General features: G+C 49.3%; 1 protein-coding gene across 2 annotated transcripts in view; it reads left to right on the top strand.

The window, feature by feature from the left end:
• The window catches only part of PACS1 (phosphofurin acidic cluster sorting protein 1), a 140,021-nt gene that overhangs the window by 102,677 nt on the left and 15,888 nt on the right, over positions 1-21,456 (top strand). For both annotated transcript variants that reach the window (XM_067748270.1, XM_067748271.1), the window contains exons 3-10: positions 9,969-10,058; positions 11,195-11,320; positions 13,719-13,863; positions 14,101-14,192; positions 14,287-14,367; positions 16,901-16,960; positions 17,754-17,914; positions 18,276-18,369. In XM_067748270.1, the coding sequence (XP_067604371.1) occupies positions 9,969-10,058; positions 11,195-11,320; positions 13,719-13,863; positions 14,101-14,192; positions 14,287-14,367; positions 16,901-16,960; positions 17,754-17,914; positions 18,276-18,369 (849 nt within the window). The remainder of the gene's footprint in view (positions 1-9,968; positions 10,059-11,194; positions 11,321-13,718; positions 13,864-14,100; positions 14,193-14,286; positions 14,368-16,900; positions 16,961-17,753; positions 17,915-18,275; positions 18,370-21,456) is intronic.

The following is a 21,456-nucleotide window of genomic DNA, read 5'->3' as shown; positions in this document are numbered from 1 at the left end:
TTAGTCCTCAAAACTTGAAACACTTTAATTACTCCTTATGATTTCCTGTGTGTCCCTTATATTCAGACTCCCTGTTCATCTTCGTGCATAATTCCTCTCGATTCTGTGAAACGTTTCCAGACACTGTGGGTCGAAAAAACAAGTGTGGGACCATGATGGGCGAGTGGAAACTTGCGGTTCTTTTCCTCCTTTCCCGATTTCGCACCTGTTTCTAGGTCACGGGCAGTGTTCCAGTTTTCAGGAGTTATTTGCATAGCTAAAAGCAGTTGCCTTCCAATGCAAACACTGTTGGTACAGTTTTGAAAGTTCCTTGCTGCTTTTGCATCCCCGCAGTTAAATGCCTTTGCCAAAAGAAATAATGCCTTTTATTTCCTGATTAAATATTTAGCATTCCGTAAAATTTTAAATTATACCCCAAAGCTACAAATATCCTAAATTTTTTATTGCTTGACTTCCAAGCAGCTGAAAGTAATTACAGATGTTATCACATTCCTTTATCCAGTCACTTATTTATTCATTTACACATTTATCTAATAAATATTTATTGAGCACCTGTTATAGGCCAAGTATTGTTCTAGGCACAGGGGATTCAGCAGTGAACAAAACACACCCAGACCCCTGCCTTTAAGGCCCTTTACGTGCTGATAGAGCAGCAGTTCTCAAAATGAGGTCTGCAGAGCCTGGGCTCCCTAAGACCGTCTCAGGGGATACGTAAGATCCAAACTGTTTTCATGATAATACTGTGGCTTTACTTGCCCTTTCCACCACGTTGACATTTGCATTGAAGTTACAAGAGCAATGACTGGTAAAATGGCTGGCTGGCCCTTAGTGCAAATCAGGATGTCAGTAGTCATTGTATTGCCTACCATCGCAAACTAGAAGGAAGAGAGGAAAAGCCAGTTTTGCTTAAGAATGTCCTTGGAGAAGCAGTAAAAACTGTTAATTTATTTTGTCTCAACCTTGGAATACACGTCTTTTTAATAGTCTGTGTGATGAAACGGAAATGCGCATACAGCGCTCCTGCTTCGCAGAGGAGGCTACCGCTGTCTCGAGGACAAGTCCTCACACAACTGAGCTGTGCATTGAAGTAGCTGCTTTATCATGGAACACCATTTGTACTTGAAAGAGGGGCTTACAGACAAACTGGTTATTCAGACTCAGGTATTTGGAAGATACTTTCTTGAAAATGAACAGAGTAAGCCCGTTCAGAAAATGAACAGTTTCCCACTTTGAGGGAAACAACTGAGAATATTTTGGGCCAATAATAAATGACATTTGAGCTTTCAAGTGAAAACCAGAATTTTGGAAAACTTGTCTTTGTCATTGTAAGCTTAACAGCTTCCCAGTTCTTTTTATTTGTTTGTTTATTTATTTAATTATTTATTTATTTTTGGCAGCATTGGGTCTTCGTGGCTGTGCGGGCTTTCTCTAGTTGCAGCGAGCAGGGGCTACTCTTCGTTACGGTGCACAGGCTTCTCATTGCGGTGGCTTCTCTTGTTGCAGAGCACAGGCTTTAGGCACATGGGCTTCAGTAGTTGTGGCACGTGGGCTCAGGAGCTGTGGCTCACGGGCTCTAGAGCGCAGGCTCAGTAGTTGTGGCTCATGGGCTCTAGAGCGCAGGCTCAGTAGTTGTGGCGCACGGGCTTAGTTACTTGGAGGCATGTGGGATCTCCCCGGACCAGGGCTCGAACCCGTGTCCCCTGCACTGGCAGGCGGATTCTTAACCACTGCGCCAGCAGGAAGTCCCAGCTTCCCAGTTCTTGAAGACTTTCCTAAAAAGGTCTGTAGTGATAGTAACTGTCATGATTTTTTTATATTGTGTAATGAGTAACATTTGAAAGATTCGCGTAACTCAGTGAACCAGTATTTTCCAAATGACCAATGCATGAGGTCACAAAATTGTGCTGCGTAAAGATCCATTCAAAGAACAAAACAGGTCAATGGATTGGATTTTATTTTTTACTTTTTGTTTAAAAATAATTTTAAATTTACAGAAGAGGTGCAGGAGTAGTACATAGAGTTCCCATATACCCCTCACGCAGCTTCTCCCAGTGTTAACATCTTTCTTAACCATGGTATTTATCAAAACTAAGAAATTATCATTGGTACAACACTATTAACTAAATTACAGACTTTATTCAAATTTCCCAGTTTTTCCAGTGATATCCTTTTTCTGTTAATCGACTGGATGTTAATATATAACAGACTATAAAACCTTATTGATACGGTTTCAGGCTCTACTTTGCGACTGACCTTTAAGAGACTACCACTTGTAGAGTTTTGGTATACTATCAAAGAAAAACAGTCCACCATTATTTGAAAAGGCTGTTAAAATGTTCTTCCTTTTTCTAACTTCGTATCTCTCTGAGTCTGGATTTTTTTAATATACTCAACCAAAACAATATTTTGTAACAGATTGGTTACAGAAACAGGTATGAGAACCTGGTTGTCTTTTATTAAGCCACATGTCAAAGAGATTCACAGAAGTGTAAAAGTATACCATCTGCCTCATACACAGCTGTTAGGTGTGTACAGTGGTGCAGACACTGTGGAAAACAGTCTGGCAGTTCCTCAAAAGGTTAAACACAGAGTTACCATATGACCTAGCAGTTCCACTCCTATAAATATTACCCAAGTGAGATGAAAACATGTCCACACAAAACTTTGCACACAAATGTTCATGGCAGCATAATGGCTGAAAAGTGGAAGCAACCCAAGTCCATTAATTGATGAATGAATAAATAAAATGTGATCTATCCATACAATGGAGTATTACTTGGCAATAAAAAAGAATAAAGTACAGGGACTTCCCTGAGGGCGCAGTGGTTAAGACTCCTCACTCCCAGTGCAGGGGGCCTGGGTTCGATCCCTGGTCCGGGAACTAGGTCCCACATGCATGCAGCAACTAAGAGTTCTCATGCCACAGCTAAGGAGGCCGTGAGCCGCAACTAAGAAGCCTGCCTGCCACAACTAAGGAGCTCACATGCTGCAACTAAGACCCAATGCAACCTAATTAATTAATTTTTTTTAAAGAAAGAATAAAGTACATTCATGCTACAATATTGATGAACCTTGAAAACATACTAAATGAAAGAAGCCAGTCACAAAAGACCACATGTTATATGATTCCGTTTTATGAAATGTCCAGTATAGACAAATCCATAGAGTCAGAAAGTTAAATTAGTGGCTGCCTAGGGGTAGAGCGATGGGAAGGTTGGCAGAGTGACAGACAGCTAATGAGTTTGGGGTTCCTTTTTTGGGTGGTGAATATGTTGTAAAATTGATTGTGTTTCTGGTTGCACAACTCTGAATATACTAAAAGCCATTGAATTGCACATTTTAAATGGGCAGATTGTGTAGTATTTGAATTATATTCTAATAAAGCTGTTATATACATAAAAAAACGATGCCCTCTTCTTAATAAATTGTTTTTGCTTTAGAGAAGATATTTTTCATAAAAATATTTTTATGTAAACACATAATAGGTTCATTACAGTTATTTTTAAATGAATTAATACATATTTTTAATATCTCAGTTTTTTGGGTTTTTTGCGTTATGCAGGCCTCTCACTGTTGTGGCCCCCCCCCCGTTGCGGAGCACAGGCTCCGGACGCGCAGGCTCAGCAGCCATGGCTCACGGGCCCAGCCGCCCCGCAGCATGTGGTATCCTGCTGGACCGGGGCACGAACCCGTGTCCCCTGCATCGGCAGGCAGACTCTCAACCACTGCGCCACCAGGGAAGCCCAATATCTCAGTTTTAATTCCTAGTGTGGTAAACATTGAAAGATGCATGTACATAAACAAAAGCTATTTGGGGTCCTCAGTAATTTTTAAGAGTGTAAAAAGATCCTGAGACTGAAAAGTTTAAGATTAATCATTGTAGTGGAAGGAAAGAGACAATAAACATTAATTAATTAATTATTTTAAAAACAGATAGTTTTGAAATTGGACTCAAGTTGGTAGTGCCTGGCACCTGGAAGAAGCAAATACTGGGACCCGTGAAGGGCTAAATCTTTGGAGAAGGTTGGCAAAGATGAGAACAATACTGTGCCATGCTTCGGAAGCGCGTGAGCTGGCCATGGTCCTGTGGCTGCACCGCAGCTACATCCTGTTCCCCGCATGCACAAGTTCATGTTCACAAGTTTGCAATTCAGATAATGCGTTTGGGATAGAAATGTTTACAGGTATTTATAGCATATATTTGGATAGTGAGAGTTCAAATAGTGAGGGCCGCTGCTGTTGGAAGGTGATATGTCCCGGGGTGGGGGGGGAGGTGGCGGGGGTGGGGGGGCGGGGGATGTCAAATAAATAAAATACGGTGAAGAGGATGGAGCATGCCATGCCCTGGGGTGGAGGAAGTTACAAATCGTATGTGGTGGTCAGGGGTGGCTTCACTGAGAAGATGACTTTCATGCAAAGACTTTGAAGGAGGTGAGGGAGGAAGCTGTGCAAATATCGGGAGGAAGAACTCTGCAGGCTGAGGGAGAAGCCAAGGCAAGGCCCTGAGGCAGGAACGTGCTGGCAGGCTTACATCTGGCAGGGCGGAGACGGGGTGGGGCGGCAGTGAGGCTGGAGGGGAGTGAGAGGAGGAGATGAGGTCAGAGAGGTAGGGGGAAGGGTGTGCGCAGTTATGGCAAGGTCTCTGGCTTTCGTTCTGTGTGAAGTGGAGGGTTTTGAACAGGGAGGTGATGGGGTCGTTCTGGCTATGGAAGACAGACTGTAGGTGGGAAAGAGGAATCAAGAAGACCAGCCAAGGGGCTCTGACAGTGATTCTGGCAGGAGATGAGGGCGGCACCAGAGCTTCGGCCTCAGGGACTAGAAGGGCGGAAACGCCATTAAGTGAGATGGGGAAGACTGGGGAAGGCAGGTTTGGGGGGAAGGATCCAAAATTCAGCCTGTCACATGGTGTTTGAGGTGGCTGTTACACATGAGAGGGGAGGCGGTGAATAGACAGCTGAATATGTGAGTTCGGAGTTCAGGAGACAGGTCTGGGGGAGGGCAACAGTTTGGGGAATCATCAGCGTATCTGACACCATAAGGTGGATGAGCTGCCCAGGAGTGGAGGAAGCCGTTACAGAGAAGAGAACAGGTCTAAGGATGGAGGCCACAGGCTCCCCAAGACTAGGATGTCAGGGAGGAGAGGAAGGACCTGACACGGAGACCAGGAAAGAGCAGCTGAGGGTGAGAGGAAATCCAGGAGAGTGAGTGTCCAGGAGGCCACATGAAGGGAGAGTTGCTGGAGGCGAATGAAGAGGAGTCCTCCTCATGGAGGTTATCGGAGACCCTGCCAATGGCAGTCGTGGCGGAGTTACGAGACAATGAGAGAAGTCTTCAAGAGCAAAGTAGACAGCTCGGGCTTCCCTGGTGGCGCAGCGGTTGAGAGTCTCCTGCCGATGCAGGGGACGCGGGTTCTTGCCCCGGTCCGGGAAGATCCCACATGCCACAGAGCGGCTGGGCCCGTGAGCCATGGCCGCTGAGCCTGCGCGTCCGGAGCCGGTGCTCCGCAACGGGAGAGGCCACAACAGTGAGAGGCCCACGTACCACAAAAAAAAAAAAAATGTAGACAGCTCTTGAGGAGTTTGCTATAAAGGGGAGGTAAGATGTGGGGTGGCAGCCTGCAGGGCACGTAGGGAGACAAGAGCGGATATTTTTTTTAATGAGAGAAAAAACATTAGCCTGTTTGCTAATGGAAATGATCCAGAAGAGAGACGGAAGTTGATTGTATAGGAGAGGGGAGAATGGTTAGAAGAGCCTCCCTGAGTCCGTGAGCAGGGATGGAGGGATGGAGCGGCTGACATCGGGTGGGGGCCGGGAGCCCGTCCGTGTAACCGGAGGGGAGGAACCTGTGGGCATACGGACTGGGCAAGGAGCTAAGTGTGGTGGGCGTTCTTTTCCTATTGCTTCCATTTTCTCGGCAAGGTAGGAATCAAGGTTATTCGCTTAGAATGAGGGAAGGGGTGAGGAGGCGTTGGGGTGTGAAGAAGAATGGGAGGTCATCTCGTGGAGTGAAGGGGCAAGTGCCCGGACTGGGGAAAATGCAGTGATCGCCAGGCAGCTCTGCAGGCCCACGTCACGTTTGGGGTCATGAAGTCAAAGTCAGAACAGTTAGGGCTTCCCTGGTGGCGCAGTGGTTGAGAGTCCGCCTGCCGATGCAGGCGACACGGGTTCGTGCCCCGGTCCAGGAAGATCCCACATGCTGCGGAGCGGCTGGGCCCGTGAGCCATGGCCGCTGAGCCTGCGCGTCCGGAGCCTGTGCTCTGCAACGGGAGAAGCCACAACAGTGAGAGGCCCGCGTACCGCAAAAAAAAAAAAACAAAGTCAGAACAGTTAGCTGATTGTATGATTCTCTACAGGCATGTTCAGCTGGGGCAGCTGGATTTGTACAGGGTTGTAATGTACCAAGTGAGCGCAGAGAACAGCAGCGGGCAGAGGCGCTAGGGCGTGTGCAGGGACCGCTCGTCCAGACTGACGGGGGCATTTAAGCTGAGTGAGGAGGAAAGAGGGGACAGCGGGCATGAGGAGGAGTGAAACATGGTGGGGGGATCAGTGGATCGTAGGCCTGGGGGGTTCAAGGGATTATTGTTGTTGACAAACAAGCGAGAGTGAGCTGGAAAGTTGGGAAGTGGAGATCAGAGAGTGGGGTGCATGACGCTGAGATGAGGCTTTGGCCGTCATTATCGGTAACCATAAGGCCCAGAGTGTGACCATGTGGGTGGAGGGGCTCAGACAAGGGTGAGGACGAGACCACTGGGAGAGGGAAACCACGGGGTTTAGGGGCCAGGACATTGGAAAGCGCACATGTCGAAATCACGAAGAGGGACTTCCCTGGTGGCACAGTGGTTAAGAATCCACCTGCCAATGCAGGGGACACGGGTTCGAGCCCTGGTCCGGGAAGAGCCCCCATGCCATGCAGCAACTAAGCCCGTGTGCCACAACTACTGAGCCTGCACTCTAGAGCCCGCGAGCCACAACTGCTGAGCCCACGTACCACAACTACTGAAGCCTACGTGCCTAGAGCCCGTGCTTTGCAACAAGAGAAGCCACCGCAATGAGAAGCCCGCGCACCGCAACGAAGAGTAGCCCCCGCTCACCACAACTAGAGAAAGCCCGTGCGCAGCAACGAAGACCCAATGCAGCCAAAAAATAAAGACATTTAGACAAGGATGCTTTCATCAGTAAGTTATATTATCGTTAAAAAAAAAAAAAGAAATCATGAAGAGTTACGGCGGGAGTAGTGCTGGGAAAAGAACAGTGCGTGAGGAGCTAAAGTCAAGAAATGAGCAGGGATGCTGGCAGGTACAGACAAGAGCCACAGCCAGGAAGAGAGGCTAGAGTAGGGGCATCCACTCAAAGCAGGAGTTTGGGGAGGTGGAAGGGAGGATGTTCTGGAGCTGCTGACAAGGAACAAGGAGGACCCTGCCCCACCCCCAAGCCCAGCAGTCAGCCCAGGAAGCAGTGTCTTCAGGACGGAGCAGGTTTCAGCTGTGCAGGGTTTCTCAGCAGTGTTGTGGGGCTGTGCTGTACCTCGTAGACTGGTCGGCAGCAGCCCTGGCCTCTACGCTCTAGAAATATCACGCACGCACGCACGCACATACCCCAGCTGTAACAATCAAAAATGTCTCTAAATTTTGCCAAATGTCTCCTACCCCTAGTTGAAAACCACTGCTATATATCAACCACATTTTGGATTCTCAGCATTTCTGAGATTCATTGTCCAGAGACTTCTTAAATCCTAAGAGCCTACCTATATAAATTCAGGTGAAAACTTTGCCAAGACTCTTGTTTGTCATAGAGGTTACAGAAAGCATTATCTAACGCATGAGGCAGAGCGTCCTTTATTATTTTTAATTGGCATAATGTAATGCTATTCTAATTTTAAAAGCATTGTGAAATACTACATTTAGGAGATTTTCCTTCCTGCATTATACAAAATCTGTATTTTATAAAAGCAAAAATTAGAAATGGATAAGAAACCTAAAGGTTAAAACTAAATTTTTTCATTCCTAAAGGAAAACAGAGTGGAATATCTACTCTAATACAGCAGAATAACTTCATTACTTGGAGTAGGCAAAGGTTTCTTAGCTAGGACCCAGAATGCACTAACCATAAAGGAAAAAAATAATAATAAAGTTGACCAGATCAAAATTAAATACTTCATCAAAAGATACTATTAAGAAAATGAATAGGCAAGAAAATATTTATGGTGCATATACCTGACAATTTCTTATATAAATAAAAAACTTACGCCCGAATAACAAGGTAAACAAAACAAAGAAGTTTGATCAGTCACGTCATAAATGGAGATTTACAGCGGACCAATAAACAGCTGAGAAGGTGCTGCGTGGGCTGAGTCCTCAGGGAGATGCAAATTGCAGCCACAGTGATGGACCTCTCTGCACGTGGCCAGTAGAATCCACGGGTCCAGGACAGACCACGCCGGATGCAGCTGCAGGTGGAAAGTGGTACTAACACTTTGGAAATCAGTCTGGCGGTTTCTCACGAAGCTACATATGTGTCTGCCCTAAGTCCCAGCCATTCCTCTCCTAGGTGTCGGCCCAAGAAAAAGAAGACACATCCACTTGTGTGGATGACTTGTACAAGAATGGCAGCTTTAACCATAATGGTCCCAAACTAGAAACACCCCAAATGTGAAGTGTTCAGTGACAGGAGAACAGAAATCACATGTGTACGTTCATGGGACAGAATTCTGCTCAGCAGTAAAAAGGAACAAGCTTTCGATACACTCAACAGCCTGTATGAACCTCAGACACATTGTAAATGTTGGGCAAAAGAAGCCCGACCAGAATAGTACACACTGTATGATTCCATTTATATGGAATTTTAGAACAGGAAAAACTGACCTATGGTGAAAGAACTCAGAACAGTGCTTTCCTCTGAGACAGGAGCGCAGGATTGACTGGGAGGCATCACAAGGGATTTTTCCAGAGTAGTAACAATGCTCTACATCTTGATAGAGATGTGGGTTACACGGGTATATACATTTACTAACTCATCGATCTGTATACTGGAGATAGGGGCACTTCACTGTGTTAAATTAAACTCAATGGTTTTTTAAGTAATTTTTTCTTTTTTTTTTTTTGCGGTACGCGGGCCTCTCACTGTCGTGGCCCCTCTCGTTGCAGAGCACAGGCTCCGGACGCAGGCCCAGCAGCCATGGCTCACGGGCCCAGCCGCTCCGTGGCATGTGGGATCCTCCCGGACTGGGGCACGAACCCGTGTCCCCTGCATCGGCAGGCGGACTCTCAACCACTGCGCCACCGGGGAAGCCCTAAAGTAATTTTTATAAATATACTGGCATTCCTCAGGCTCTCCTGCTGATCTCTTTTTACATTGAGGAACAGTTTAGCCCAACTTTATTTTTAAGAGCTAAAAACACTATGGTGTTTAACCCAGCGTTAGGTGTGGTGGAGCGGGGGTGCTGGGGGGCACGGCAGGAGGAGCGGGGGCGGGGGGAGCTGCACTAAAAGGAAGAGTTCCTGGAAAAAAATTATATCAAAGCTGAGACTGGGAAGGTGAGTTGGTTAGCTGTGTACAGAAGCATGAAGGAATATCCAAGAAGAGAAAACAGCATGTGGAAATGCCCAGAGACAGGACAGTGTGGCCGAAGTGTCAGTTAGACGGGAGGAGGGCGGCCGAGGTGCCATGGGGAGAACTGCCACGGCTTGGGGTGCGACACCACTGCCTCTCCCTCAGCAGCGGTGGGAGAGGGGAACTCAGATGCAATAACAAACCATTTTCATGTGAAAACCCTTTGCAAACGGACAGCATAATACATGTAAAACCACATCTATGGTAGTGGCTTGATTGTGATCAAGTACAACAAAAAGACGGGTGGAATACTTGAACTGGTAAGAATCTTTATAGAGTTTAGATGTTGTTTGCAAACAGTATTTCTTTTGGTCTGATTTTTGGTGATACAGCTTTGACCTATATTTTCTTGGTTTCAGGGTTCAAAAAGGATTCTTCGCTCCAACGAGATCATCCTTCCAGCCAGTGGATTGGTGGAAACAGAGCTCCAGTTAACCTTCTCCCTCCAGGTGAGAGCCTGCTCAGTCTTAGATCATTAATATGCCATGTCCAGCCCAATCCCGAACAGTCCTCTAATCTGGAGACTGTTTTATCCGAAAACAGCCATAGCCCAATGATTTAAAGTCACCTTGAGCTTCTGTGGCTGGCCTGGAGGACCAGAGCAATCACCCAGACAGCCACAGCAAGGGCGCCGAGACCCAGATGGGCTGCTGAAAAGTACACCACAAATCGTTCTTTTTTTTTTTTTTTAATTGCAGTACAGTTGATTTAAAATGTTGTGTTAAGCTGCTGCATAGCACAAGGAGATCAGCTCTGTGCTTTGTGATGACCTAGAGGGGTGGGATAGGGAGGGTGGGAGGGAGGCTCAAGAGGGAGGGGATATGGGGATGTATGTATACGTATAGCTGATTCACTTTGTTGTACAGCAGAAACTAACACAACATTGTAAAGCATTTATACTCCAATAAAGATGTGAAGTAAATAAATGAATGAAAAGCACTAAAAAATAAAATAAAATGTGTTAATTTCTCCTGTACAGCAAAGTGATTCAGTTATACATATATATATGTGTGTGTGTGTGTATACATTCTTTTTCATATTCTTTTCCATCATGGATAATCACAGGCTACTGAATATAGTCCCCTGTGCTCTACGGTGGGACCTTGTTTATCCATCCTGTATGTAATGCTTTGCCTCTCATTCTCCTTCCCCTTTTCCTCAGACAGAGCTGTTAACCCCACCATCCCACCACACTCGCCCCGTCTCCTCTCCTTAGTAATCCACGCCATGCCCCCCAGCAGAGGCGGATGCTTCAGTCTTGTTTTGCCTGCATACTGCAACCTCCATCCCTTCCCTTCTCCTCCTCATCTGTCCCAGTATGTCTGTCTCTCCGCCTAACGCCAGTACCCCAGGTTGCAGTGCACGGACAGCTGATTACCTGGCAAGGGAGGAGGCTGTTTTCTGAGCGTATGTGGACCACCCCGCTGCAGAGTGGAAACCAGGCGCTCCCCTCGCCCCTATCACCCCCTTGTGCAGCTGGGAGCCAGTGAAGCACAGGAAGGTGGCACATCCTCTCGCAGCACCAAGACCCACCGAGGACCCAGTTGCTGATTAACTGTGCTCGGCTCTGTTTTGTGCTCGGCAGTACCCTCATTTCCTGAAGCGAGATGCCAACAAGCTGCAGATCATGTTGCAGAGGAGAAAGCGTTACAAGAACCGGACCATCCTGGGCTATAAGACCCTGGCCGTGGGGCTCATCAACATGGCAGAGGTGAGAGAGGGCGGCCTCTGGACAGTCAGCCTTTCGGAGCCTACGAGAGACAACGGCCCAGCCAGTGATTTTCCCAGCCTGCTGTTTGGGTGTTTTATTCTGTGTTACAAATTAATTCTTTTATTGGAAATTCAGGATGCACTTCTTTTTATCGAGAACTTTCTCCCTCATGAAAAGTTTTTTCTTGAACCTTTAAAAAAATGTCAAACTTAGAGAAAAGTTGTAAGAATAGTATAAAGAATTCCCATCTACCCTTCACCCAGATTCTTCAGTGTTAACACATCTGCCTTATTATTCTCTCCTACATATGCGTTATGCATGTTGTTTTCTTTTCTGAACCACCGAAAGTAAGCTGGTGCCCCATCACACATAGTTAATACGTACTGTGTCTACCATGAAGATCAGGACAGTAGCACCGACACAGGGTTGCCATCTAACCCGCAGTCCCCACCCAGGTCATGCCAAGCGACTCAGGGATGTCCTCTGCAGGCCCAGGGTTTCATCTGGGATTAAGGGCTGCACTTAGCTCTTGTCTCCTTAGTCTCCCTCGACCTGCAGTCCCTTGGATTTTCTTTGTCTTTCATGCCCTTGACATTTTTTAAGAGTACAGGCTCTTTATTGAATGTGCCTCAGTTCAGATTTGTCTGATGTTTTCTGAAGATGTACATTCAGTTTCTGCGTTTTTGGCAGAATTATTGCAAGCAATCATGCAGGCAGCACTCTGTGTTGATTTGTTCCGTTACTGGTGAGGCTAACTCTTATCGCTTGGTTAATTTAAGATGGTGTGTGCCAGGATTTCCAGTATAAAGTTAAGTAATACATATTTTGTTCTTACCAATGGAAAAAAAACCATTTTATAGGGAGGAGATATTTTGAGACTATATAACAGTTTCTTATCCCCTCATATCTTCACCAAGTAGTTTTAGCCTCTATTAATGATTCTTACCGGAATCAGTCATTACTTGGACGTTTGCCAGACAGTGAATTTCCAATCCCACCATTCCTGCTCTATTTATTAGTTGGCCGTCTGCTGTAAGATACAGCTTTCCCTTCTTCCCCACTTACTGATTGATTCATTTCTTTGTATCAGTTATGGGTCTGTGGATTCCTGTTTAATTCAGTGGGGTTTAGTCTGCTACTATCATTATTTATTCTGATGCTCAAATTTTCTCGAATTTGGCCAGTAAGAGCCCCTTCAAGCTGATTCCTGTATCCTTTTTTATATGCCTCATCGTTCTTTACGTGCTTCTTTACTTTCTGGTACAAAACATTACAGGCTCATCGTGTACTTTCCCTGACCCAGCCTCAGAATGAACTGATCCTCCAAAGAGCCCTGGTTCCTTGTAGTGGAGAATGGTATTTAGAAACCAAGATCTGGATGCTAGAGGTGCTCGTTTTCCCAACTGGGGTATCATTGCTTCTCCTCCCTCTCAGCAGATGCAGCTAGGAAATACATGTGTACACATGCATATGCACGTGTATATACATACACATCGTACCTGTTTCCACTTCGGTATCTATCTGGTCATGAGCTCACATTCCAGTCAGTTCCAGTCAGCACCTTTGGGGTTCCTCTAGCCTTTCTCCTTTTCACGTTTTTAATTCCCTTCTCAGTATGTTTGCTCGTTTGTGCAGCTTCCCTGTATGCCTGGTGAATCTTCTCAGCCCTGACCAAGGGGAAGAGGAAAGGGGCCACAAGTCAATTTTAAAACCTATTTCTGTATTTTAGAACATTAAGTAAGAAACATTTTGTGTCCATAGTAAAAGGTGAGCTAGTCCCAGCCCATCTTTCTGTCCTCTTCATGTTTTGTGTCAGAAAGAGGGCCTGGGGGGAGTGAAGTATGTGGACGGCACGTTTTGCCAGCTGTGTCAAGCCCTTATTGCCTGGCACAGGTGGCCTGGTACAGGTGGCCACGGTCTGCAGGCCAGCCTCGCACAGCCTTGAGAGCTAGTTTCTCTGTGAAAGACTTAAACTAAAATGCAGTCCCAGAGATTAGCAGTCATTTTCAATCTCAGGCCTTGATTTTTATCTCTAAGCACGTGGCCTGACCCGTGGCTGACACTTCAGGAGGTAGTTTTAAAGTGAGACCGGGGACTTCCCTGGCGGTCCAGTGGTTGGGACTCCGTGCTTTCACTGCGTGGGCCCTGGTTCAATCCCTGGTGGGGGAACTAAGATCTCACAAGCCGCGTGGCACAGCCAAAAAGGAAAAAAAAAAAAGGTAAAGTGAGACAGGCAATAGGAGAATGGTAGTCTTGAATCTGGAAGATAGTGAAAAAGAAAATGTGTTAGCAGAACACTGTTCCCTGTGGCTCGCCTGTCCGTTGGGATTTGTGAAAACGGGCTGCTCTGCGGCACTGTCCGTAGTGAGGTGTGTCCGTGGCCACCCCGTGCTCATAGGTGATGCAGCACCCGAACGAAGGCGCCCTGGTACTCGGCCTGCACAGCAACGTGAAGGATGTCTCCGTGCCTGTGGCAGAAATAAAGATCTACTCCCTGTCCAGCCAGCCCATTGACCATGAAGGAATCAAATCCAAGCTGTCTGGTAGGACATGTGCGGTGTTGGGAGGCCCTCCCCGTCACCTGATCTCCATCCCAGGAAAGCCTAACACGTTCCTAGGAAAGAGGAGCTTAGAGCTCCCTGGAAATGAAAGGGGGTCGGGGCCCTCTCCTCCACCCCGGCCGCGTTTCCACTTGAGGAGAGCATGATTCCAGCCAGCCAAAGCCTCTTAGACCAGATCTTCGCCCTGCGAGGTCATCTTATTAAGGTGTCTGTTTCCAGACCGTTCTCCTGATATTGACAATTATTCTGAGGAAGAGGAGGAGAGTTTCTCATCAGAACAGGAAGGCAGTGATGACCCACTACACGGGCAGGTAACTTTCCACAGCCCCTCAATAAAGCGGCCGAGAAGCAGTTACAGACCTTCCTAGGGTTTCCTAACCTCATTCCATCCCCCTACCCACTTAGGACCTGTTCTATGAAGATGAGGATCTTCGGAAAGTAAAGAAGACCCGGAGGAAACTAACCTCAACGTCTGCCATCACAAGGGTGAGCCTCCAAGGTCCGGGGAATGTTTTAGCAGAGATTTGCAATCTGGGGGTAGGATGGGAGTGGTGTATTCAGACTTCCTGGGGGCTTTTTAACATCTGCACAGGGCCATGCCCTCAAGGCTGTGATACACCCCTTGGTACCTCCACCTCCACCACCAGCTAATTAAGCATCACTGTTGCAGAGAACCAGCGTTCCTGATAGGAGCGTGTTATATTCTTCAGGTTATCTTAGGATAGAAGAAAGGTTGAGAAACCTTGTTGTAGACTTTGGAACAGATGCTTCCTTGGGGAGCAGAACCCCTCAGACACCCTCCCTCCCCTCTCCAGGTGATTACTTCAGGTTTCGTACTGTCCACCGCACAGATAAGTCCAGTCCTGTCTAGGAGCATCTCCATTTGGAATCATTTGTTGAACTTACCCAGAAATAGTAGGCTAGCGCTTGGAACTGTGGGCTCGACACAGTGCCTGCCTTAACGGACCCAGAACCTTAGAGACTAGAGGCCTTTAGATTGTGTCTCCTGCACGCGATCTCCTCAGGAGTCACTACTTTTGGTGAAATTAGAGTCCTGGACTGAGACGTTTAATACCCGAATTTCTAGGTTAACTTTGACCTCTTCTCGGGTTCCCGTGCCAGAGTTCGGGGGAGTCAAAAGTGCCAGGAGCTTTTTGGAAGAGAAGTTCACAGTTTCATTTGTCCCCAGAGGCATCCTGATTCTCTCTAGCGCAGAGCAGCCCAGGGACCCCAAGAGCAGAGATTCCCGTCACCTTCAGGAGTGAAATAAGTGGAGGCCAGACCTTCCGAACCTGTCGTATCTGAGCCTGGTCCACCGTGAAACACGCTGTCCTCTCTCCAGGCATCCTTGGGTATCCCTGGGCTTCAATGTATAATAAATCCTCAAGGCTGAGGCCTTGGTTCCCCCACCGGATGATGACTAGAGCGCGTTTGAACTGTTTCATCGTCCTCAGGCTTCTAATCCTCGATAGGCGCTCCTAGGCCGGGTAGGGCCCATCCTGGCCTCCAGCCCACCCTGTGCTCTGATGATGGCAGAGGCTGGAGGTCGCTCTCTGTTGTGGCTTCTTCTGCTAAGTTTTTCTTTTTCCTGTGCTGTAACCACAAAGAGGCCCCGTTTTCTTCCCAAAGGTGCCCCCTGGAGCTATATAAATCGCCTCTTCCTGTGGTCGCCTCCGTAGCTTCACTGGTTATACGACCAGAGCTCAGTGTTCCTTTGACACCCACTCACTCCCCGAAAGGTGTTTTTATTTTTTGTGTTAACTGCAGGCACTTTCCAATCAGATTTCCAGAATGATTGTCCTTTCACTCCTGCCTCCCGTGCACACGAATCCTTCTCTCCCTACCAAGAGCACTTTGTCCTAGACGTGTTAATTGACTCAGCGTTCTCTGAAGCGTCTTCTGCGTCTCGGTCGCTGTGGCTCTCGTTCCTCCTCTGCTGTGGGTGCCCTTCCACCCTGGGGAGCCCCGCCCTTTCTTGAAGGCCCCGCTCAGTCTCACCCACAAGTTAGTCTCCCCCATCCCCAGGCGGTGAGTCTGTCATCCAGTCAGGAGGTGCTGAGGGCCACAAGCTAGTCGCCGTGCCTGGGGTTGGACACGTAGAGATAAGGAAGGCCCGGTCCATGCCGTCAGGGAGCTCACAGTGTCCAGTGACACAGACACATCTACACAAGTGACCGTAACCCCGTAGGGCAGGCGCCAGACGAGCTCTGCGTCAGGGGCAGCGATGGCCCTGAGGGGAAAGTGACCGGCTCTGAGCAGGACAGCTTTGCGGGCAAGATGCCAGGAGATGGGTTTTCTAAGAGTAAATAGAACTTCACCAAGTAGATCTGGGGACATGTTTAGTCAAGGCAGAAGTTACTATGTAAATGGCCCAGAGGGGTGCCAAGTCGTAAGCAGTTAGTTCCCACCTAAGTGGGGTGTGAGGAGTTGGGTGGTGGGTGAGGCCAGGGTCAGGCAGAGCCAGCCCTCAGCAGACACAGGGTGACACCGAAGTTCTTGAGGCTCTGGGGCCAGTGAAGACCTTGCATCTGGGGAGTGACGAGGTGAGATCTGCATGTGGAACAGTCGCAGTGGACTCTGGAGGGAATGAGACTGGAAGTGGGGTGGGAGGAGCTAGTTGAGGGCGGTTGGTGGCCCCAGAGAGGGACGAGGAAGGAGGCCGGATGGAAGCGGTGCGGTTTCGGGTGGACAAGAGGGTAGGAGGCAGCACCCCTGGGCTGGGGGTCAGGGGAGACTCCGGGTTCAGATTCGGGGACTCCTCGGTGCCTGGGTGACCAGGAGGGGGAATGCACGGCGCAGAGGGTGAGCTCTGTTTTGGAAACCTCGAGTTTGAGGAGCCTGTGTGTATACAGGTGGCTCTCACCGTCGTTCTGAAGTTTTAGAGAAAGGGATGAGCGGGAGGTGACCATGGGCAGTTACTGGGCTGGGGGCGTGGCCCCGGTTCTTCACCAAAGCCGGCCCTCGGTCACTCTGCCGACTGGGCTGCTGGCTGAGGACTCCTGTGGCTTTGTCCCTACAGCAACCTAACATCAAACAGAAGTTTGTGGCCCTCCTGAAGCGGTTTAAAGTTTCAGACGAGGTACGACCCCTTACTCCCGAGCTGGATGGTGAGTAGAATTCCCAGAGTTTCACCCTCATTCCTCGGGCACAATCTGGAGTCAAGATTCCAGGAGCCCCACGTGAGGGGGTCGCTAAAGGAGGGCTTTCCGCTACTTGAGAAGAGAAGGAAAGATTTACACGTAGCACCCAAGGTTCCATGGTATTCGAAGCAGGGGCACATGCTTCTGCCCAGCTTCCGGGTGTGGGGTGTCCAGCACAGATCCAGTTGCTATCGTTCAGTTTTCCCTCCTGCCCCGAGGGGAACATCGTGCGTAGCAGCCTGTGAGGTGGGGGCCTCCTCCATGGCGTCAGGGACTGGCCGCTAAGAGCAGCAGTGCCTTCCCTGGGCTCGCAGGCCTAGAGCCAGTTTTCGTGGGCTCTCTTCTCAGTGGACTGTCAGGGATGGAGATTTGTCCCCTGCGGGCTCTAGAGGAGGCCAGCATGAGCCCGCCAGGGCCCCAGGTGTCTGGGTTTCCCTGCGCCAGTTCCTCGGGAGAAGTACCGTCTGAACCCCACTCTTCTTCCTGATGCCGGGCACTAGTGGGGAGCACTAGGGAGGCTCTGAGCGGGGCCGGTGGCCTCACCACGTCCCTGCCCTCAGGATCAAATCACAGCACACCAAGACCACCCTGATGAGCGTGAAACTATGGCACGTCCCTTAAGGGGACTGGGTAGGGAAGCCAGTGGGGCCTGCCCAGGAGGAAGGAGTTTCCCGTCTGCCATGTTGTTAATAGGGGTAGCCCCAGACTCCAAGGTTTTGTTTTCTCCCACAGGTGGGCTTTGGGCTGGAACACGTATCCCGAGAACAGATACGAGAAGTGGAAGAAGACTTGGACGAGCTGTATGACAGTCTGGAGATGTACAATCCCAGCGACAGTGGTCCCGAGATGGAGGAGACAGAGAGCATCCTTAGCACGCCAAAGCCCAAGCTCAAGTGAGGCCTGCACCCCCTTGTCACACTGTCTCTCTAGGCCATGGCAATCTCCTAGACTCCCCTCCCTCACCCCCCGCCAACCATTACCCGGGAATCTCGGTTCCTCACCCCTTCTGAACCGCCTGCCGTCTGGATAAAGCTCGCTGCTTTAGCCTCTAACCGACAAAAGCCCCGATAGGACTCTCCTGAAGTCCTTCGGTCCAGGTCCTTACTGGTCCAGCCTCTGCTGTGTCCTTCCTCGCCGGCATCCTCGAAGCCCGGGTTGTCGCTCTTTCTTGAACACCAGCCCTGCCCGGCTGTCCGTGAGCTGCTGCTCTGGGCCCTGGCGGCCACTGACCCTGGCTGTGCTTCTTTGCCACAGGCCCTTCTTTGAGGGGATGTCGCAGTCCAGCTCACAGACGGAGATTGGCAGCCTCAACAGCAAGGGCAGCCTCGGCAAAGACACCACCAGCCCTGTGAGCAAGACCAATGGCTGTGGGGTGTGGGAGTGGGACCAGGGGAGAGTCAGGGCTTAACACTGGGCCCTGTGCTCCTGGCTCATTTGGGACCTATGGGCCATCTCATCTTGTTTCAGCCTCAGTTGTCATCTCAGTCCTGCTGGGCTCTTAGTGCTCTGACGATATTGCTGTGGCCAGGCGGGTGTTCTTTATGGTCTGTTCCCGCCATGACCTGGCGCCTTCCCTCCCGGAACACGCAGTGCCTCAAGACCTCTCCCTTAACGCCCGTCATGCGGTAGCTGGGAGTGTGGCGCCCGACCAGTGGTGGCGATTCTGCATCCAGGCTGGGGAGAGGGTGGATGCAAAGGGGCAGGAAGGCCCCAAGGTCTGTTCAGGAGAAATTACATGGGCTTTATTCAGAAAGTGAGCAGTGCCCTCGAAGAATTTAGAACTCGGTGGGCTGGTTTCCATTTTGCCTGGCGAGCCAGAGGGAAAAGGAGCTGTCTACTGCAGCACCCCAGAGCCCCGCATCACCCCAGGACCACGCTCTGTCTCTATTTGGGAAGGCTCTCCCCAGCAGTGGATCAGGGGCAGAGGCCCAGGTTGATGCTGTACCCGCCTCGGGCCCTAGGAAGCTGCCCTCCCCCTTGTTTATGACCAAAGGCAGGATGACGTGTCTGATTTTAGTGGTTTTCGGTTTGCTTTGAAAGCCCAGTGTCTTCTCTGTAGATCAAGAAAACTGAATCCTTTAAGTCCTTCTGCTCTTGCCGCTTTAACAGAGGGAATATAAAACTCACCCTGTGCATAGGTATTAATTGTGAGGAAACGACCTGAGGCCTGTGAGGCTCTCCATCCCCTGAAAAGCGCTGTCTATGGAAGGGCTGCCTGCCGCCGGTCCCAGGTGTCTGCGGACCGTCAGCTCATGGACTGCCTGCTGCCACCAGGTGGCGCTGTCGTCCACGTAATCCCTCTCCTTCCTGAAGGCGCAGCAGGGTGATCCAGCCCTAGAACAGCGGCACCACGTGGCCTTAGCGAGTAAATGTGGGATGGGAAATGGCAGCCCCCACCGAGAATCCCTCCACCGAGAAACCTCAGGCCCGCCACTTGCAGACCAGGCACACTCAGCCTTTCCAGCCCAGGTTCATATGATCCGGGGCTGAGGAGGCCTTACCTGACTAGTTCTGCTCAGGATGTGGCTTGGGGCTGCTCGTTCTCACAGGGGGCTGCTGGATGGCCCTGCTGAAGCATCACTGTCCACGTGGACAGATCATTGGCCCCTGGAGCCAGATTCCATAGCAAGTATAAATATAAGGGATGACTCTTCTAGAGAGAAACCTGGGACCTGGCCAGGGGAGGACTGTCTTACGGTGTCCTAGGAATGCAGAACAAGGGCCCTACTGTAACACAATGCAATCAAATTTTAAATGAGATTAATACCCGAGAAATGTTAAGCGTGACACCTAACATGTGGTGACCGCTCAATAAATTTTAGGGATCGTCGTTACTAAATCAGTAAGAGAAACTGCTCTCTACTAATGAAGCTGTTTCTGGGTTGATAGAATTTGTAGGTTCTACATTTAGTCTCAGCTGCATGGCTTACAAAATTTAAAGAGAAACATCACCTTGATGCTCTGGGCCTCGGGTGCCTTATTTGTGAAGTAAAGGAGTTGGTCCGGAGCCCAGTTAGCTCAAAAGTCAATGGAGTATCAGTCTTTACAGTGTGATGGCCTAAGGATCCCTGTTCAGGCCAGACATTTCTTTGGGGCAGGGTAGGGCTGGTTTGAGAGCACATGCTCTGGAGTCAGGCTTCTGGGTTTGAATCTCGACTCCATCACTCCACTGTGTGATCTGGGCAGTTACCCAGACTTCGTGTCCTCATCTACAAATTGCATGTAAAAAGGACATGGCTCACAGGGCAGTGTGCAGATCCAGTGCAAAAATGCAGCGAAAGCCTCCAGCGTGGCGCTTGACTGATGGTTGGATTGATTTACGGCATGGGGAGCATCAGTAAATGGAAGCTGCTTTGCCATTGTTATTACAGACCCTGAGAGCCGTGCCAGTTCTGGACTCCTGAGATTGATAGAATCTAGATGTCTTTTTAGTGAGTTCTTCAAATTCTGGTTCCCTGGGCCAGATTTCAGACTTAGCTGGTTCTCTGTGATATTTCTATTTTGAAGAGCCCCATATGTCTTGATGTGGGTGTGGAACTTTGGAATCCTTTAGCATGAAAGACACTTTGGAAACTACAGAGCGAGGCTGTGCTCTTACACAGAGAACTTCTAAACGTATTAGGGAAAACATACGGGGATGGTGCACCCATAGGCGGGCGTGCACATGCTGCCCAGCTCTTGTCCTCTCTTCCCTGATTTCCCAGCCTTGTTATTCATTTATTTTTCTTAACCTTCCTTTTTGTTCCCCAAATTTCAGAGGATTCAGTTTTATCCCTAGAACCAAAAGGAATTTCTGCTGATACAGATTATTACAGCTGTTGAGTTTTCCCAAGACTTGAGCACACAGTAGCAACATAATTTTGTTCTTGGAGCTGATAACAGTGGGCCCCGACAGCGCTTCAGTTGGGGCGGCCAAGAGATGGAGACTTTCTGCCAGGACTGCCTGCTGCTAAAAGTTGCTAATTCCACAGCACTGTAACTAGTGGTGCTAGAGACCAGTACTTCGTAAAATTGAGAGCCTAAAGTGCCACCGCACTCTGCCCCCTCCACGTGCGCGCACACGGGCGTGCGCACGCACACACACACAAGCACATGCACCCCCTGCAGCAGCAGCCAGCGTCGCCCCCAGGCACAGCGCCTTGCACCGCCACATCTGCCTCAGAGCCACTCAGTTAGGCAACACAGCTACTGCGCTGCTGGGGTGAGAAAAGCCTAAAATATTTATAGAAGCAGGAAGAAGAACTGGGAGAATCGGGAGTTTGCTCCCGGTGGGGCTGACTGAAACGTGCAGAAGAGTCAGTGCACAGCCCGCAGGTGCCCCACCCCGAGTCCACCTTAGAGCGCTCGGCACATCTCAGCACAGCGCTGTGCCATGAAACACTGCTCTGCTGTCGGAGGGCTGACCACAGGGCTGCTGCCTGAGAGCCTTCCAGCA

Source organism: Pseudorca crassidens, chromosome 9, assembly GCF_039906515.1.
Source record: "Pseudorca crassidens isolate mPseCra1 chromosome 9, mPseCra1.hap1, whole genome shotgun sequence".
Lineage (NCBI taxonomy): Eukaryota > Metazoa > Chordata > Mammalia > Artiodactyla > Delphinidae > Pseudorca > Pseudorca crassidens.
The sequence above is the reverse complement of the archived record's forward strand: the minus strand, read 5'-3'. Positions and strand labels throughout refer to the sequence as shown.